Source organism: Priapulus caudatus, unplaced genomic scaffold (assembly GCF_000485595.1).
Source record: "Priapulus caudatus unplaced genomic scaffold, Priapulus_caudatus-5.0.1 Scaffold1525, whole genome shotgun sequence".
NCBI lineage: Eukaryota > Metazoa > Priapulida > Priapulimorpha > Priapulimorphida > Priapulidae > Priapulus > Priapulus caudatus.
Window position 1 is genome coordinate 7,769 of NW_014578586.1, and position 15,900 is coordinate 23,668.

General features: G+C 46.4%; 2 protein-coding genes across 2 annotated transcripts in view; one reads left to right on the forward strand and one right to left on the reverse strand.

Moving 5' to 3' along the window:
• Positions 1-9,966, reverse strand: part of LOC106816903 (mitogen-activated protein kinase 7-like) — a gene marked incomplete at its 3' end in the record, with an annotated part of 17,720 nt that extends 7,754 nt beyond the window's left edge. The window contains exons 1-11 of the mRNA XM_014821545.1: positions 9,934-9,966; positions 9,352-9,465; positions 8,773-8,914; positions 8,013-8,186; positions 7,503-7,627; positions 6,985-7,173; positions 6,623-6,730; positions 5,226-5,323; positions 4,435-4,798; positions 3,507-3,977; positions 2,766-2,903 (exon numbers count right to left, since the gene is read on the reverse strand). Coding sequence (XP_014677031.1) covers positions 2,766-2,903; positions 3,507-3,977; positions 4,435-4,798; positions 5,226-5,323; positions 6,623-6,730; positions 6,985-7,173; positions 7,503-7,627; positions 8,013-8,186; positions 8,773-8,914; positions 9,352-9,454 — 1,912 coding nt within the window. The remainder of the gene's footprint in view (positions 1-2,765; positions 2,904-3,506; positions 3,978-4,434; positions 4,799-5,225; positions 5,324-6,622; positions 6,731-6,984; positions 7,174-7,502; positions 7,628-8,012; positions 8,187-8,772; positions 8,915-9,351; positions 9,466-9,933) is intronic.
• A 1,090-nt stretch (positions 9,967-11,056) lies between these two features.
• Positions 11,057-15,900, forward strand: part of LOC106816904 (Meckel syndrome type 1 protein-like) — an 8,671-nt gene continuing 3,827 nt past the window's right edge. Inside the window, exons 1-8 of the mRNA XM_014821546.1 lie at positions 11,057-11,157; positions 12,383-12,563; positions 12,859-12,941; positions 13,122-13,185; positions 13,469-13,575; positions 14,021-14,152; positions 15,001-15,134; positions 15,493-15,636. Coding sequence (XP_014677032.1) covers positions 11,081-11,157; positions 12,383-12,563; positions 12,859-12,941; positions 13,122-13,185; positions 13,469-13,575; positions 14,021-14,152; positions 15,001-15,134; positions 15,493-15,636 — 922 coding nt within the window. The 5' untranslated portion in view covers positions 11,057-11,080. The remainder of the gene's footprint in view (positions 11,158-12,382; positions 12,564-12,858; positions 12,942-13,121; positions 13,186-13,468; positions 13,576-14,020; positions 14,153-15,000; positions 15,135-15,492; positions 15,637-15,900) is intronic.

Here is a 15,900-nt window from a genome sequence, read left to right on the forward strand (position 1 = left end):
CCTCTCCCTGTTGTTTATGTCTTCCCTCTCCCTGTGTTTAGTGTCTCCTCTCCCTGTTGTTTCTGTCTTCCTCTCCCTGTTGTTTATGTCTTCCTCTCCCTGTTGTTTATGTCTTCCTCTCCCTGTTGTTTATGTCTTCCTCTCCCTGTTGTTTATGTCTTTCTCCCTTGATGCCTCTCCCTGTTGTTTATGTCTTTCTCTCCCTGTTGTTTATGTCTTCCTCTCCCTGTTGTTTCTGTCTTCCTCTCCCTGTTGTTTATGTCTTCCTCTCCCCTGTTGTTAGGTCTTCCTGCTTCCTGTATGTTTATGTCTTTCTCTCGGCCTGTTTGTTTATGCTCTTCCTCTCCGTTGTTTATGTCTTCCTCTCCCTGTTGTTTATGTCTTCCTCTCCCTGTTGTTTATGTCTTCCTCTCCCTGTTGTTTATGTCTTCCTCTCCCTGTTGTTTCTGTCTTCCTCTCCCTGTTGTTTATGTCTTTCTCTCCCTGTTGTTTATGTCTTTCCTCTCCCTGTTGTTTATGTCTTCCTCTCTGCCGTTGTTTATGTCTTCCTCTCCCGTTGTTTATGTCTTTCCTCTCCCTGTTGTTTATGTCTTTCTCTCCCTGTTGTTTATGTCTTCCTCTCGCGCTGTTGTTTCGTCTTACCTCTCCCTGTGTTTCTGTCTCTCCTCTCCCTGCTTGTTTTCATTGTCTTCCTCTCCCTGTTGTTTATGTCTTCCTCTCCCTGTTGTTTCTGTCTTCCTCTCCCTGTTGTTTATGTCTTCCTCTCCCTGTTGTTTCTGTCTTCCTCTCCCTGTTGGGTTTCTGTCCTTCCTCTCGTCCTGTGTTTATGTCTTCCTCTCCCTGTTGTTTATGTCTTCCTCTCCCTGTTGTTTATGTCTTTCTCTCCCTGTTGTTTATGTCTTCCTCTCCCTGTTGTTTGTCTCTCCGCTGTTGCTATCCTTTGTATGTCTTCCTCTCCCTGTATGTTTCTGTCTTGCCTCTCCCTGTGCAACTCCTAGCTGTTCTTATGCTGCGCCGTGTTGCCTCGCGCGAACTTCTTGACATGACGAAAACGTGCAGCGTGGCAAATTTCCGCTTTATCGCCAGGCAAGCAAGTTTCTCGACGCTCACCGAACAGAGCCAGAGCCTGCTCGCCCAAGGTGGAGGCCTACATGCCAGCAGACGACGAAGCCGCTTTGTTCACCCGAATCGCGGCACCACATGCAAGGAGCTCATCGAGATCAAGAAGGAGGGCCGTCGTCGTCTGGCCGCCGCTGTCCCCAGGGCACGCCGCCGGCGAAAGCAGGACCGGCGAACGGCGGAAAATGCGCCGCCCGCCGACGAGTCATACGCGGCCGCACTGCGCGCCCCCTGCGCGGACGGCTAGCCTCCCCGCGCGAATCTCGTGCAGATTAACGGGGCTGGAGGCTGGAGGCGGGGGCCGTGGGCGGGCGGGCGGCGCTGCTGGCGCGCCCGGTACGCCTGCGCGCGCCGGCGTGTGGCGGCGCGTGCGAGCCGCCACGCCCGCACTCCCTCATCACGCTCCTGTCCTGTTGACGGCGGCAGCGGAAACATTGCGCAACGTCGCTGGCCGCCCTCCTCGCTGCCGTTCCGTCGCGCCGATCCCACGCGCAACGCGGGCGCCCGGCGCCCTCGGCCCCTCTTCAAGACGCGCCGCGGATCCGCCAGGAACCCCGCCGAGGGACTCTCTCACCAGTGGCCGGCTTGCCGCGGGCAGCCCGCGCGCGCGGCCGTCAGACGGTGGTGCTTCCCGCCAGAATGCCGCCAGCTGGCTATGCAGCTGACGCGCACGAAACCGCGCCGCTGGCTGCGCGGGCGCGGGTACCGGCGCCGTGCTGACGCGAGCGCGCTCGGCGTACGCCGACGGCCACCGATCACGTCGTGCGATGCCCCCGATCAGCGCACCGGCGCCGTCCTCAGCCACTCGCCGACGCCGGCTGACCGCCTGACGCCGGGCGGCCCCGCGCGGTGGCCCGCGACATAACAACAGGAGAGAAGACATAACAACAGGAGAGAAGACATAACAACAGGAGAGGAAGACATAACAACAGGAGAGAAGACATAACAACAGGAGAGAAGACAGAACAACAGGGAGAGGAAGACATAAAACAACAGGGGAGAGGAAGACAGAAAACAACAGGGAGAGGAAGACATAAACAACAGGGAGAGGAAGACATAAAACAACAGGGAGAGGGAAGACATAAAAATGTCTTCCTCTCCCTGTTGTTTCTGTCTTCCTCTCCCTGTTGTTTATGTCTTCCTCTCCCTGTTGTTTATGTCTTCCTCTCCCTGTTGTTTTTTATGTCTTCCTATGTCTTCTCTCCCTGTTGCTCCCTGTTGTTTTTTATGTCTTCCTTATGTCTTCTCTCCCTGTTGCTCCCCTGTTGTTTTTTATGTCTTCCTTCTCCCTGTTGTTTCTGTCTTCCTCTCCCTGTTGTTGTTTCTGTCTTCCGGGAGAGGAAGACAGAAACAACAGGGAGAGGAAGACATAAACAACAGGGAGAGGAAGACAGAAACAACAGGGGGTCGCGAATTATGGGGCTGTTAACTATGGGGGACACACAAACAACAGAGAAAGTAAACCATGGGGGCCAGGTAGCGAACGATGAACAACAAGTACTACAGTGCTCACGAACAACAGATAGTGAATTATGGGAGGGGTCATGAACAACAGAGGTAGCAAACAACGAACACCAAGAACTACAGTGCTCATGAACAACAGACGACATCACCGAAGGCGTGTATTATCGCCGAGGCAAACTTACTTCCGTCTTTCTGCTTATTCAGCTCTTTCTTCTTCTTCTCCTTGCTGCGCTCCTTCTTCTGACGCCTCCTCTCCTCCCGCTCCTTCTGCCGCTGCAGAGCCGTCACCGGTCGGCTGGAAGCGCAGCCTTCCGTGAAGCCTGCAGTAAACAACAGAGACCACCATCACTATCTCAACAAACAAACAACGACACAAACAAACAACAGAAACCTCACTATCACAACAAACAAACAAGTTCAACAAACAACAGATGCAAACTCACTATCTCAACAAACAAACAAACAAACAAACAACAGTGGCAAATTTGCTATCTCAACAAACAAGCAACAAGTTCAACAAACAAACAACTGAAACCTCACTATCTCAACAAACAAACAAACAAGCAACAAGTTCAACAAACAAACAACAGAAACCTCACTATCTCAACAAACAAACAAACAAGCAACAAGTTCAACAAACAAACAACAGAAACCTCACTATCTTTACAAACAAACAAACAAGCAACAAGTTCAACAAACAAACAACAGTGACAACCCTCACTATCTTTACACACAAACAACAGGGGCATACCTCACAATCTCAATCAACAAACAACAAGCTCAAGAAAACAACAATGACCATCATCACCATATCATCGAACAAACAAACAGCGGCAACCTCACTATCTCAACAAACAAACAAACAAACAAACAAACAAACAAACAAAAAACCCCGCGACCAGTCTTCCCCTGTGGCGACAAACCTTTTCTCTTCTTCGACAGAGCGCTGTTAAGCAGTGCAGCCTTCAGCAACGCTTTCGCGTCCAGCGACGACCGCTCCCCGTCGCCGTCCCTCGCCGCAGTGGCGCCCTCTGTGCTCGGTTCGTCGAGAATGACGAGGTCGGGTTCGCCGTCGTGCGACATCGCGCTTCCCGGATCTATCCCGCTGCTAGCATCTATCCCGATCTGTCCCGGATCTATCCCGATCTGTCCCGGATCTATACCGATCTGTCCCGGATCTATCCCGATCTGTCCCGGCGGGACCGCTCCATCACTCGAGCGCGCACTCGCCATCTCGACATCGTCCGCCGCCGCCACCGCCGCCGGTTGCGTCACCGTGACGACGCTCACGCCGCCGACGTTCTTCCCAGAATTCCCTGTCGTTGTCGTTGGGGTCAGAGCCTCGCTCGTCTCGGTCGAGACGCCACCAGGGGGCAGCGAGGTGGTGGCCCTTGCTGGCGTAACAAAATTAAGTTTTTTTTGGAGGAGGAATTGTTACGTAAGATAGTCACCACAATTCCTGAATTATTATATATATATAATTTATACATCACTAATAATTAATTATATAAACTACTAGCTTTGCTGGCAGTTTGTTACATAAGTATCTGGGTTTCCCATTATATGAATACAATCTAATTAGTATATAATAAATGTATAATATATGTATAAATGTGATTATACGCATAATAAATAATGTATGTAATCAACATAATCAGCATTCTGAATGTGAACTTTATCAATACTCTCTACAATAAAAATCGTATTCACTAACCTCACTGAATAAGAATTCAATTCTCATTATCCAACACAAAACCGATCTCTCTGAGCAAGAATTCGATTCTGATTCCCCATCGAGACCGAGAAGCGATCTCACGGTAGCGAGCGCGGGTGTGTGTGCATGAAGCTTACCTCCGGAGTGACAGCTGACGTCCACGTCCGCGTCCGAGACGTTGACCGCCGGCGATGACACCATCGGCACGACCTGATCCCGTCGCTCTCCCGCCGCCGCTCTCTCCTGCGGTGGCGCCCCCGTAGTGACGACCTCCGCGTCACAGCGTCCCCTGGCGGCGAAGAATGCCATCAGCTTCTCCTTCTTCTCCTTGCGGCGCGCGAACTCGCCGATCTCGGCCAGGATGCCCGCCCGCAGCTGCGCGGCGTCCTGCTCGCGACGCTCAAAGTCGAAGTCGAACGCGCGCGCGGTTGGTTCGTCGTCGGCGTCGTGGTAGGCGGAGAGGTGAGGGTGACGCAGCGCCTCGTCCACCGTGCAGCGGTTCTGCCGGGAGAGCGAGATGCTGATCATGACTGATTAATTAAATCTAATTATTTCGTTATTACGGCCAATGACGATTGGGTGGGCTGGGATCGAGCAATCGAAAATTTCTGTTATTTCATTCGGTTTGGCGATGTCTTGAATTTTTCTCGTCTCTCGCTTTTTTTTACTTCTAATTGGGAGCAAGCGCGGAAAACCTGTGACAAGAACTCTTTAAAATGTTCAGAATTTATTTGGCCCTCAGGTTCTTTACTTTTAGTTGGATGCGAGTGCGCGAAACTGTGGCGTGACTTTTTAGAGGTTTTTAATTTTTTATTTCTTCTGAGTTTTAAATCGGGCTGCTTAGGCTAATTTCAAAAAACGTTAGGCTACCATACCTTTCAAATAAAGGGCCAAAAACAAACCCGAACGCATTCGGTAAACTTCGCACCTTTGGCTCAAACTGCAGCATCCTCGAGAGGAGGTCGAGAGCCTTCTTCGACGCGTTCGGGAACGTGTCCTTCCATCGCACGGGCTCTCTCCCGAATCCTGCAACACACACACCGGGGAGACATCAGTCAGCGCTCGATCACGCGCAAGCCCATATACGCGCCGTGAAATCTAAATCATTGGCCTATTGTGGACCTCACGACACACCCAGGACGCACCGTGAATTCAAAACCGCTGACTTATTGTGGACCTCATGCCACGACATGCCAAGGATGCCCCAAGAATTAAAAACCATCGACCAACTGTGAATGGACTTCATAACGCACCCCACGCCATCTCTCCCCTGGCATGATCCCATCCACACAATTAACCATACTCAGAGCCTATAGACACGATACCTCACGATACAACCAGGACACACTATGAATATGAATTCAAAACCGTTGAGCTATTGTGTACCTCCCGACCTGCCCAGGACGCACCGTCAATTTAAAGCTGTCGGTCTTATGTGGAGCTCACGACCTGCCCAGGACCCACCGTGAATTTAAAGCTGTCGGTCTTATGTGGAGCTCACGACCTGCCCAGGACCCACCGTGAATTTAAAGCTGTCGGTCTTATGTGGAGCTCACGACCTGCCCAGGACGCACCATGAATTCAAAACCGCTGACTTACTGTGCATCTCACTCATGACACACCCAGGATTCACCGTGAATTCAAAACCGCTGACTTATTGTGGACCTCACGACACACCCAGGATTCACCATGAATTATAAAAACAGTCGACATTTTGTGGACCTCACGGCATGCCCAGGACCCACGGTGAATTCAAACCCGTCTGCCTACTGTAGATGGACCGTATGAACACACCCCACACCCTCTGTCCCTTACACGATCCATAATGTAATTATCCACTATGTGCTTACATACATGAGCATTCATGTGCAGAGCCTCCACAGATACAACCAAGAGCTAACCCCCTCTCCCTAACCAAGAGCTAACCCCCTCTCCCTAACCAAGAGCTAACCCCCTCTCTCTAATCACATGATCCAACGCAATCATATTTAGAGCCTCTAGACATGATACCAGGGCCCCGTTGTCAGAAACAAAATTGGTCTTAACATTATAGTCATAACATTAACTTTTTCTCTTAGACCGCCGATAGAAATGCTGCAAAGTTACGAGAATGAAAAATCGTAGCAGATTTCCTCATAACAATACGAAACAAAGTGATGTCGACGGTCTAGGAGAAATTGTTAATGTTAAGACTAATGTTAAGACTAATTTTGTTTCTGACACCGGGCCCCTGGAGTCTATCAATATTGATAGACTCCTGATAATACAATGAACAGCTACAATTAGCTCTTGAGACATTCCACTGCAGCGCTCGAACGTTGTTACCTGTGAGAAAGCGACGGACCATGTCGGACGGGATGGAGTGCACAAACGCCTTACTCGGAGTGCCGCAGTAGTACAGCAGCAACTTCAGTTGAGAGATGCTGTCCTTACCTGAAGAAAAACAGCGATCGACGTCCGAGCGTCAGTCGTACGGCAGCATTTCGAAAATTTCTACCATCGCTTGCACGACCACGCGGATCATCCACTTAAAGAGGCGCGATCTCCCGTAGATAAGATGGAGAGAAAACTCACCGGGAAAGACAGGTTTGCAACCGAGCATTTCGACTGTCTCCCGCACGACCCCGCAATCGCCCGCTTATACACAACGACGACCTTGTAGTTAAGACGGAGGAGATAAAACTCACCGGGAAAGACAGGTTTGCGACCGAGCATTTCGGCGAAGATGCATCCTACGGACCAGACGTCGACGGCCGTTGTGTATTCGGTGAAGGCGAGCATGAGCTCGGGCGCGCGATACCACCTGGTGGCGACGTACTGAGTCATGAATAATTTCTGCACGCTAGGTGGCTCTGGCGACAGTCCCCTGGCCATGCCTGGAAAAAAGGAAATTATTCTCCGATGTTACATGACTGTTGGAAGAGACCTCGATCGATCGCCATTGCTGGGAATGTTACCCACTCAAAAACATGTTTGTTGGCACATGTGGACATACACCAATGCACAACTCGCGCCACCACACACACATCCATATCGACACAAACAAATACAAAAATACAAGATGCACACATGCACACATGTACGCACATGCACATGTACGCACACACAAGCGCACGTACGCACGCACACAAACACGCACGCACGCACTCATGCACGCACGCACGCACACACACACACACACACACACACACATGCATAAACTTACCAAAGTCACCAATCTTTAAGTCGCAGTTCTCATTGACAAGTAGATTGCTTGGCTTTAAATCCCGATGTATCACATTGGCTGAATGGACATACTTTAATCCCCTGAGAATCTGGTACAAAAAATACCTGCAGAAGAAACAAGGTGTTCTATACATACAATGACTCTAAGAATGAGTCTGTGCATTCTCTATTTCAAAACAGAAATTTTTGGAAAAGATGAGATCTTTCTTTACAACGTAAACGTAAAGTATATAGTATAAGCTTGTTGCTCAAGCATAGAAACAAACAAGATTGTATAGATTTAGTATACATATAGTATACAGTATATATATATATATTCATGTTTATAGTTTTAGCATTGCATTGCATTACACTCTCAGCATTTGCACTGCAGATCTTGAAACCTTCTCAATGAAATTTCCCTGTGTACAAAACGTCACAAGGCTTATTAACCTACGAAGAAAGAGTATAACTTATATTCACCCCACCCACCGCTCCTCACGACACATACCGTACATGTTCATCCGTGAGCGACTGCTTCGATCGGATTATCTGGTGAAGGTCACTCTCCATGAGGTCAAGGACAACGAAGACTTCGTTGAAGCGGCCCGTGTCCGTCGGGTACAACATGTCCCTGATGCCTATCACGTTGTCGTGTTTGAAATGCTTCAGGATCTTGATCTCCCTGTGTTATAGATCACAGAAGCTTCTAGTTAAATGGGGAAAGGCTCGCCTACTCACATGCCATTTCGGTAAGGGCTCGAACACCACACACGAAAGATAGACAGGGTTCAGCTTAGGGCGTTTTAACCGTCTGCTTGCAGAACAAATTACTATATCTTGCAGCGCAATGCAACCGATTCGCCCACGCTCTAGTGGTCAAGTAGAAATCGTTAATATTTCCAGGCATGAACGCACATGTAGTTGTGGCAGAAAACCGCAAATGTGATGCGTGTGTTATTGCTGGAACTAATACAGTTAAAACAACTATAACCACATGTAGCTTAATTACCTGTTAAAACAACTATAACCACATGTAGCTTACCTGTTAAAACAACTATAACCACATGTAGCTTACCTGTTAAAACAACTATAACCACATGTAGCTTACCTGTTAAAACAACTATAACGACATGTAGCTTACCTGTTAAAACAACTATAACGACATGTAGCTTACCTGTTAAAACAACTATAACGACATGTAGCTTACCTGTTAAAATAACTATAACCATTAGCTTACATGTTTGTTACAACTGTAATCATGAGCATACCTGTATGTTCGTTTGGCAACACGCATGTCATCGAAGATGTTTGTGATCTTCTTGATTGCGACTTTATCCTTCGTCCTATCGTTAACAGCCGAGCAGACGACGCCATAGGCCCCGGTGCCGATGTTTTCCAGTGCGGTGTAACCTAGAGGGAGGTGGCAGCACAAGGCAGAGTAACTCACATACATATGCACAGAAAGATGGAGTATCGGCATGCCATACAATAGCATTACAAAGTAAGAACTTATATGTACTCGCAGCACATGTAAATGGTAAACGTTCAATCTTATTGTAGACACTCATGTATACTACATGTATACACATACTACATGTATGACAGAAGCATATAATTGCTCAAGATTAAATTGATGAAAAGTTTTCACCCTGGAAAGTATATTGGTATATTGGTATGAATGCTGTAACAAGTATTTGCAACTCCTTAGCTGACATTCGTTGATAGGTCACTCTATTAGTTTTACATTTCGGTTCCACTGTGACTGTGTGACTATAGTTGCACATTAGTTACATAAGATATGTATAATAAAACAATCTTTAGATTGAATTAATTATTGATCTGGTAACCTGTTCCATCAAGATTGAAGGTGATATCCAAACACTTCTTGTTGAGAAATTCTCTCGACACCTGTTCGTTGCTCTTCCCTGCTGTGGCCGCCACCGTCTCCATCCTGTCTCTCACTGCAAGGTGGAATAAATCATTTCAGTTCAGAATGTAGTCGTTCGCAGATGTGAAACTAAGAGTCCACGAAATTAATACAATTACAAATACAATACAAATTAATACAATACAAATACAATTAAGCAATGCCAATAGGGCAATATTAAGTCATGACAATTTCTCCAAAGCTATCTAACTTTTTTTTTTTCTTGTTTTGTTTTGTTGCATTACGTTCCAGTAACCAAATTTGGGGCGTGAATAAAACCCGGACCCGGAAAACCTGCATATATAACCGGACTGGAGTAGAATGGGTTAGGGTTAGGGTTAGGGTTAGGGTTAGGGTCCGGGTTAGGGTCTGGGTCTTATGCAGGTTTTCCGGGCCCGGGTCCGGGTTTTATTCACACCCCCAAATTTGGCATCATTAAGGCAACAGAAGTTAACAAGTTAACTGCTATTGTTTTACACTATATAACAATATAACAATATACCGGTAACCCAGGGAATGCTGCCACAGGGCCTGCCAACCGGCAACGTGTGTACCTGTGCCTTACATGCCGTGTGCGTGTGGTGTGTGGTGCCAGAGATGGATGCCACCATCAAACAGGCCCTCTCCAGATTCCTGTCTGAGTCCATCCCAGTAATTTAGCCACAGACACTCCGTTGTTACAAATTTTTAAAAAACTACAACAACCAATTACTATGAGGAAACACCGGTAGCTAACGATACAAAGAGGGTTTACATTGTGACCATGACCTCGTGAAGTAGGAGGATAAACGAATAACAACAACAACAACAAGTGTGTGTGTGGTGTGTGTGAGATCTGTGTGCACAACCTCTGTGCTGACAGTGACTGTGGCACTGGCAGCATTCCCAATGGCAATGTTATGCCACGCATTATCGGATAGATATAAGATAGCGTAAACCAGCAGAACTGTACATGTCATTATAATGCCAACTGGTCTCGGTACGGCTACTACTACTAGTACTACTAGTACTAGTAGCTAGTAGCAGTACCTATAACATAGATTACGGACAGAGCAAGGCACTTGCTCATTAATAGTAAATACAATAATACAATCCAACACAAGAGCAGGGTACTAGTAGTAGTAGTACTAGTACTACTCGTGAGTCGTGTATTAATTGGGATTTATCATCTAGGACTCGGTGACTCACTGACTGTGACAGATTGTGTGAGTGAATGATTTACAGAACTTACACACCGCTTTCTCCTTCACGTTCTCGCCTATCTTCTCCTCCTACTCTGAGTAATATTCATTTCGAACTCTACCAAGAACCTAGGCAAGTCTAGCCAGTAGCCTGCTCACGCCGGACAAATTGTTAGTATTTATGTAATTTCACAGTCTAAAAATAGATTTCCGCGTTGGTGCAACACCACGAAAATGGTGACGTCAGAGTTTTTGGTACGCTATAAGAAAATATTAGTATAAAATTATACATTTAACATAAATCTGAAAACACAAAAGAATACTATTTGTAAAATATTCATGACGCTACATTATTTATCTTATCATATATACAGTAAATTATAAAACTAGTTTGTTGACGAATCCACACCCATTTTTTCATCAAGCGAATAATCAACTGTAACTGGCCGAACAATAAACAAACAAGAAATGGCGGATCTACTTGAACCAGACTTTGGGACAGCAATTTACAGATCAAACGATAACATACAGAACCTGAAAATAAGGTATATTATTTCTGTTACAACTTTAAGTTGTAATCGTGCATGTGTGGGTCACATCGCTATCGATTAGCAGTATCGGAGGATCGTACTGCACTAGTACTGCCAGTGGCAGTACTGCCAGTAGTCCGAGCCGACGCAGACCCCAGTAATGGGGTTGCATTGTCATTGATAAACCCGCATCCCCAGATTAGCAAAGCGGAGTTAACACTGCCAGTAGACCGAATAATTCTGTCCCATATAACCCTGTTTTATATTTTGGCAAGGGTTATTGGGGGGGGGGACTCCCAATAACCCTCACCAAAATATAAAAAAAGGTTATATGGGACAGAATTATTCGGTCTACACTGCCACTGCCAGTGCAGTATCTCTAGTACTCTAGCGACTCTAGCCAGTACGTAGCTCTAGCAACTGTACGCGGGCTAGAGCTACACTGCCAGTAGCTCTACTAACTATAGCCCGCGTACAGTTGGCAGTTGCCGCAGGGCTATAGACCGTAACATGGTCATTTCGTATGAGTTTTTTCTGACAACTTTTAGCCTATAATAACTTCTTCGGTATGCCAAATAAAACACATTCTCTGCTGGACAAATGTCTTTAGTTACTATAAACACTAAAATTAAACAGCAAACTATCGCTTAAATATTGTACTTGCGATATTACTCATCGACGAAGATTGTTTATCAACTTGTAACCGCCATTTCTCGTTGCGCACGCTCGCGCGGTTCCGGCACTCACTCACTAGGGACGTAGACCCTATGAGCAGTAGTAGTACTAGTACTAGTAGTAGTAGTAGTGGTTGTAGTAGTAGTAGTAGTAGTAGTAGTAGTAGTAGTAGTAGTAGTAGTAGTAGTAGTAGTAGTAGTAGTAGTAGTGCTATTACCGAGTATTAGTAATAGTATAGCCATCGTTGGCTCTGCCACAGTTAGCGGCAACCGTACGCGGGCTATAGTTACTAGAGCTATGCCACAGTGAGATTGGGGCCGAGGCAAAGTATGTGTGACCACCGCAAATGTGTTTTCGCATATATACTAAACTAATCCTTGGCCAAATTTGGATACTGCAGCAGCAGCGTACTACAACTACAAGTACAACAGAAACAGAATCCGGCTAACTAGGCTTGGGCCAGTTGTAACACACTACCTAAAAAGTTTCAATTTCACTATTAACTAGAGAATATATAGAAAGTAAAAAAGAAATCGAGTTGCTGTAAACGATTGCATACTTCTAGGGTGGTCATCAAGAAAGTCACGTCTTCTACCGCCTTGCCGCAGTCCATCTTTGGTAAGCATGCAGCTGGTGGCGGTGCCGGAATGGAGTTGGCAGATTTACGACTGAAACACAGTCTATCTTCGCAGCCACAGGATAGTGACGAGTACATCTTCGGCTATCAGGAAAAGCTATTTAGCCAGGTACTATCGATGAAAATACATCGACTATTCATGTGATTTAATGTAAGTGCTATCATGCATGCATACATCTGTTTCTTCTTATGCTCTTGATCCCCAGATGGGACATAAGGCCGTCAGCGTGCATACATATACTTGGATAACTGTCCCAACCTGCGCCATCTATTGAATAGTATTTGTATTGCTGGGGCTGGTAAATAAAAGCTGTGTATAAATGCAAATTGTAACTTTAGCCTTTTCGGATAATTAAGTCTGTCTCTATTTATGGAGTGCAAATTGTTGTACATATGTATTCTAGAGAGAATGGGATCTGTACAGTAGTCTGGGCAACTGTCAAACAGTCCTGGAGAAGAAATATCATGAGGAGGTGAAACACACAAGGTGTGTATTTATTTAGGCTCACATATATTATTTTAAATTTTTAACGTTAACAAATAACTTCCAGTCTGTTAGAATACTGTCCTACCCATCTTCTTATTTTTTTCTCATATCTGGCAGCCAAATATTACGTTTCTAAGCAGCCACTGGTTTTATATGTTTTGATTCTTTTTTCTTCACCAGGACTCGACCTACAACGCGCCTGTTCAGCTACGTAGACCATGACACGTTCACAAACATCGATGAGGTGTGTACGCTACGGGATAGTCAGCGAGGCGTTTAAAATCACATTCAACCCTAACTTTGTCACTAAGTAATACATACATAATACATGTTCACATCCAACATCAGAATTATTGGAGTGCATATCAATAATGAAGAAAATCGAGAATTATCGATTAAACAAGCACCGTCGATTCTGACACTGCGACCGGAGTCACCGGACGCCGTTTTTATTTCACGCGATCGGTTTGTACCCCTGCCACCGGATGGCGCCACACGTCTGCACAGTCGTGTTCGTCTGCTTGCAGCGCGCGCAGCGGATGACGACGTCGGCCGCGGAGGTTCCCACCTTCCTCGCGGAGAGGATGACCACCGTGAGACGCAGGAGAACCCGCCCAGCGAGGACGGCAGACGGGTACGCATGCATCCCTCCCCTCTAAAAGCACACTCCCAAACACTTCACAGCTCAACCTACAATCCCACACATATCCCAACCCTAAATATCACACCCTCACTTCCCAACCCCCAAACGACAATCCCCACATCCCAATCTCAAAGCCACGCCCATATCGCCTATAAACAAACAGTCGCAAATTCTACCTCTGAACACAAGCCCCCAGATGGTACAAACCTTACCCCTCCCCCCACAAACTTGAGGCATGCCTCGTATCTGCCTCAACCCACTACAGCATCTCCACAGCATGCCAATGCCATTCTGTGAAGTCCTAATGGTATTGAAACTTGGGAAAATTGAAAACGAATTACATTGAAACGCAGGCTCTGGAAGTTCTGGCAAGTGAGGACGACAATTCATCTATGATTTGTTGATACATTGACATCTATGGTCGTTACCATTGCAGTGAAGAGGCGGTGGTGCCAAAGATCAACATCGTCAACTTGAACCCCACCCCAGAGAAGATGAGCAACTCCCACATCCTCACCACGCCCGTCCAGACGATGTACATCATGGCAGACCTGTCGCCCAAACACAGGTGCGCGACGGCGCTTCCTTGTTCAGAGCGCGTTAAATTGACTACGTCACGAATTTTCTATGGTAAAATTTGTAAAATTTTCGTTGCCATTTTTTTACATTAAAAGTAAGTACTAACGGGACTAAACGTATCGTCAAATTCTTACCTGATAAGATTGTTTCTGAACTAGTTAAAAATCAAAAAAACCTGGACGATTTGATATTATGTTCCTGACATTAATTGCTTGCTATGGGCTATGTATGAGTCACAAGTGTATGTTCACATCGAACAATATAGTAAAATAGGAAGTATAATGCAGCAATTTAACCATAAAAAGTGAACAAAATTACTTATATTTTGTGAAAAAGCAGAAATATTATTTTTAATTTTTACTATTTACGGTGACGTAATCACTTTAAGCCTCTCCGTTGTAGAAGAACCGAACGATTAGTGTAATGCCCTCGAAAGTCACGATGAATGTAACAAAAAAAAAACGATAAAGTGACGCGTTGTGAAGTTGCGTAAAACTTATCTTTGGCCGAACGTTAACAGTTTTTCATCGAGTTATATCAACAGGCAAGCGGTCTAAGTCTCATTGATCTATATAATATTGCCCCCTGAGTTAAGTGCTAGTAGCAAAAGGTCAAAATTTTAAAGCTATAGCGTTATATAGTACAATAGTTCTACATAGTACGATAGTTCTACATAGTACTACAGTTCTACATAGTACTACAGTTCTACATAGTACTACAGTTCTATAGGTTTTATATGCTTCTATATGGTTCTATAGTTCTGTATGGTATGGTAGTTGTATAGCACGAATAGTTCATGCAGTACGATCTAGACGTTAGTTGCTTGATGTTCTCTAGGGAACAGAAGTTGAGCTCGGACGAGTACGTTCTGTGCACGATCAAGGTTGATGCACACGGCGTGATCACGACGAAACCAGACTTCAATCGTGGACAGAAGCCGTACACCGTGGAAACGGATGGACTCGGGAAAGGTGATTCCTTGCCGCGCGTTTTACAGATGTTAGCAAAATCATGATGGATACGTAATCGTGGCATGTTTACCGAGGCACGTGCGGCGTATATCCAGTCGAAAGGGTTCCTGACGTAAAAGGATCTCTTTAAGAAAAAGACACTAGCTTTCCTTTCGAAACATTCACACAAACACATACATGGACAGTAACAAACCAGGACAGACCATTGCGACCATTGTCAATGCAAGGCCCCCCCCTTCCCCCGTGCAGACTATATTCATTCGAAAGGGTCCCTGACATGCAGGGATCACTTCGAAAAAGGCGCCGCCGCGGACGGACGCGAGTGTTCTATTGTTGATGCGAGTTGCGTGCTTCGCAGAGGTTTTCGAGTACTGGATCGAGAGCGTGTCGCAGCAGATGAGCTGTCGGGAGCGGGACGGCGAAACGAAGATGTACCGCGAGCTCTACGCGAGACACGCTGACTTCCTCGCAGCCTGCGTAGGCACCGAGTTCGAGATGGTGAGTAGGGCGGGGGGAGTGGGCACGGGGCGCCGCCCATCACACGCGGTCGCCGCCATGATGCGGGCCATCACGCAGCCCCTCACCCGCGGCTGTCTGTTATGTAGGAGCGTGAGGTATCATTGTGGGCACACCATGTCTCATTGGTCAGTCAGACATTTAGGAAGATGACGTCATGGGGGATGATGTTGTATCATCACGTCACGGTATTTAATGTCAGTCGGTGAGCGATGTATCGCAGCAGTAGCAGCAGCAGCAGCAGCAGCAG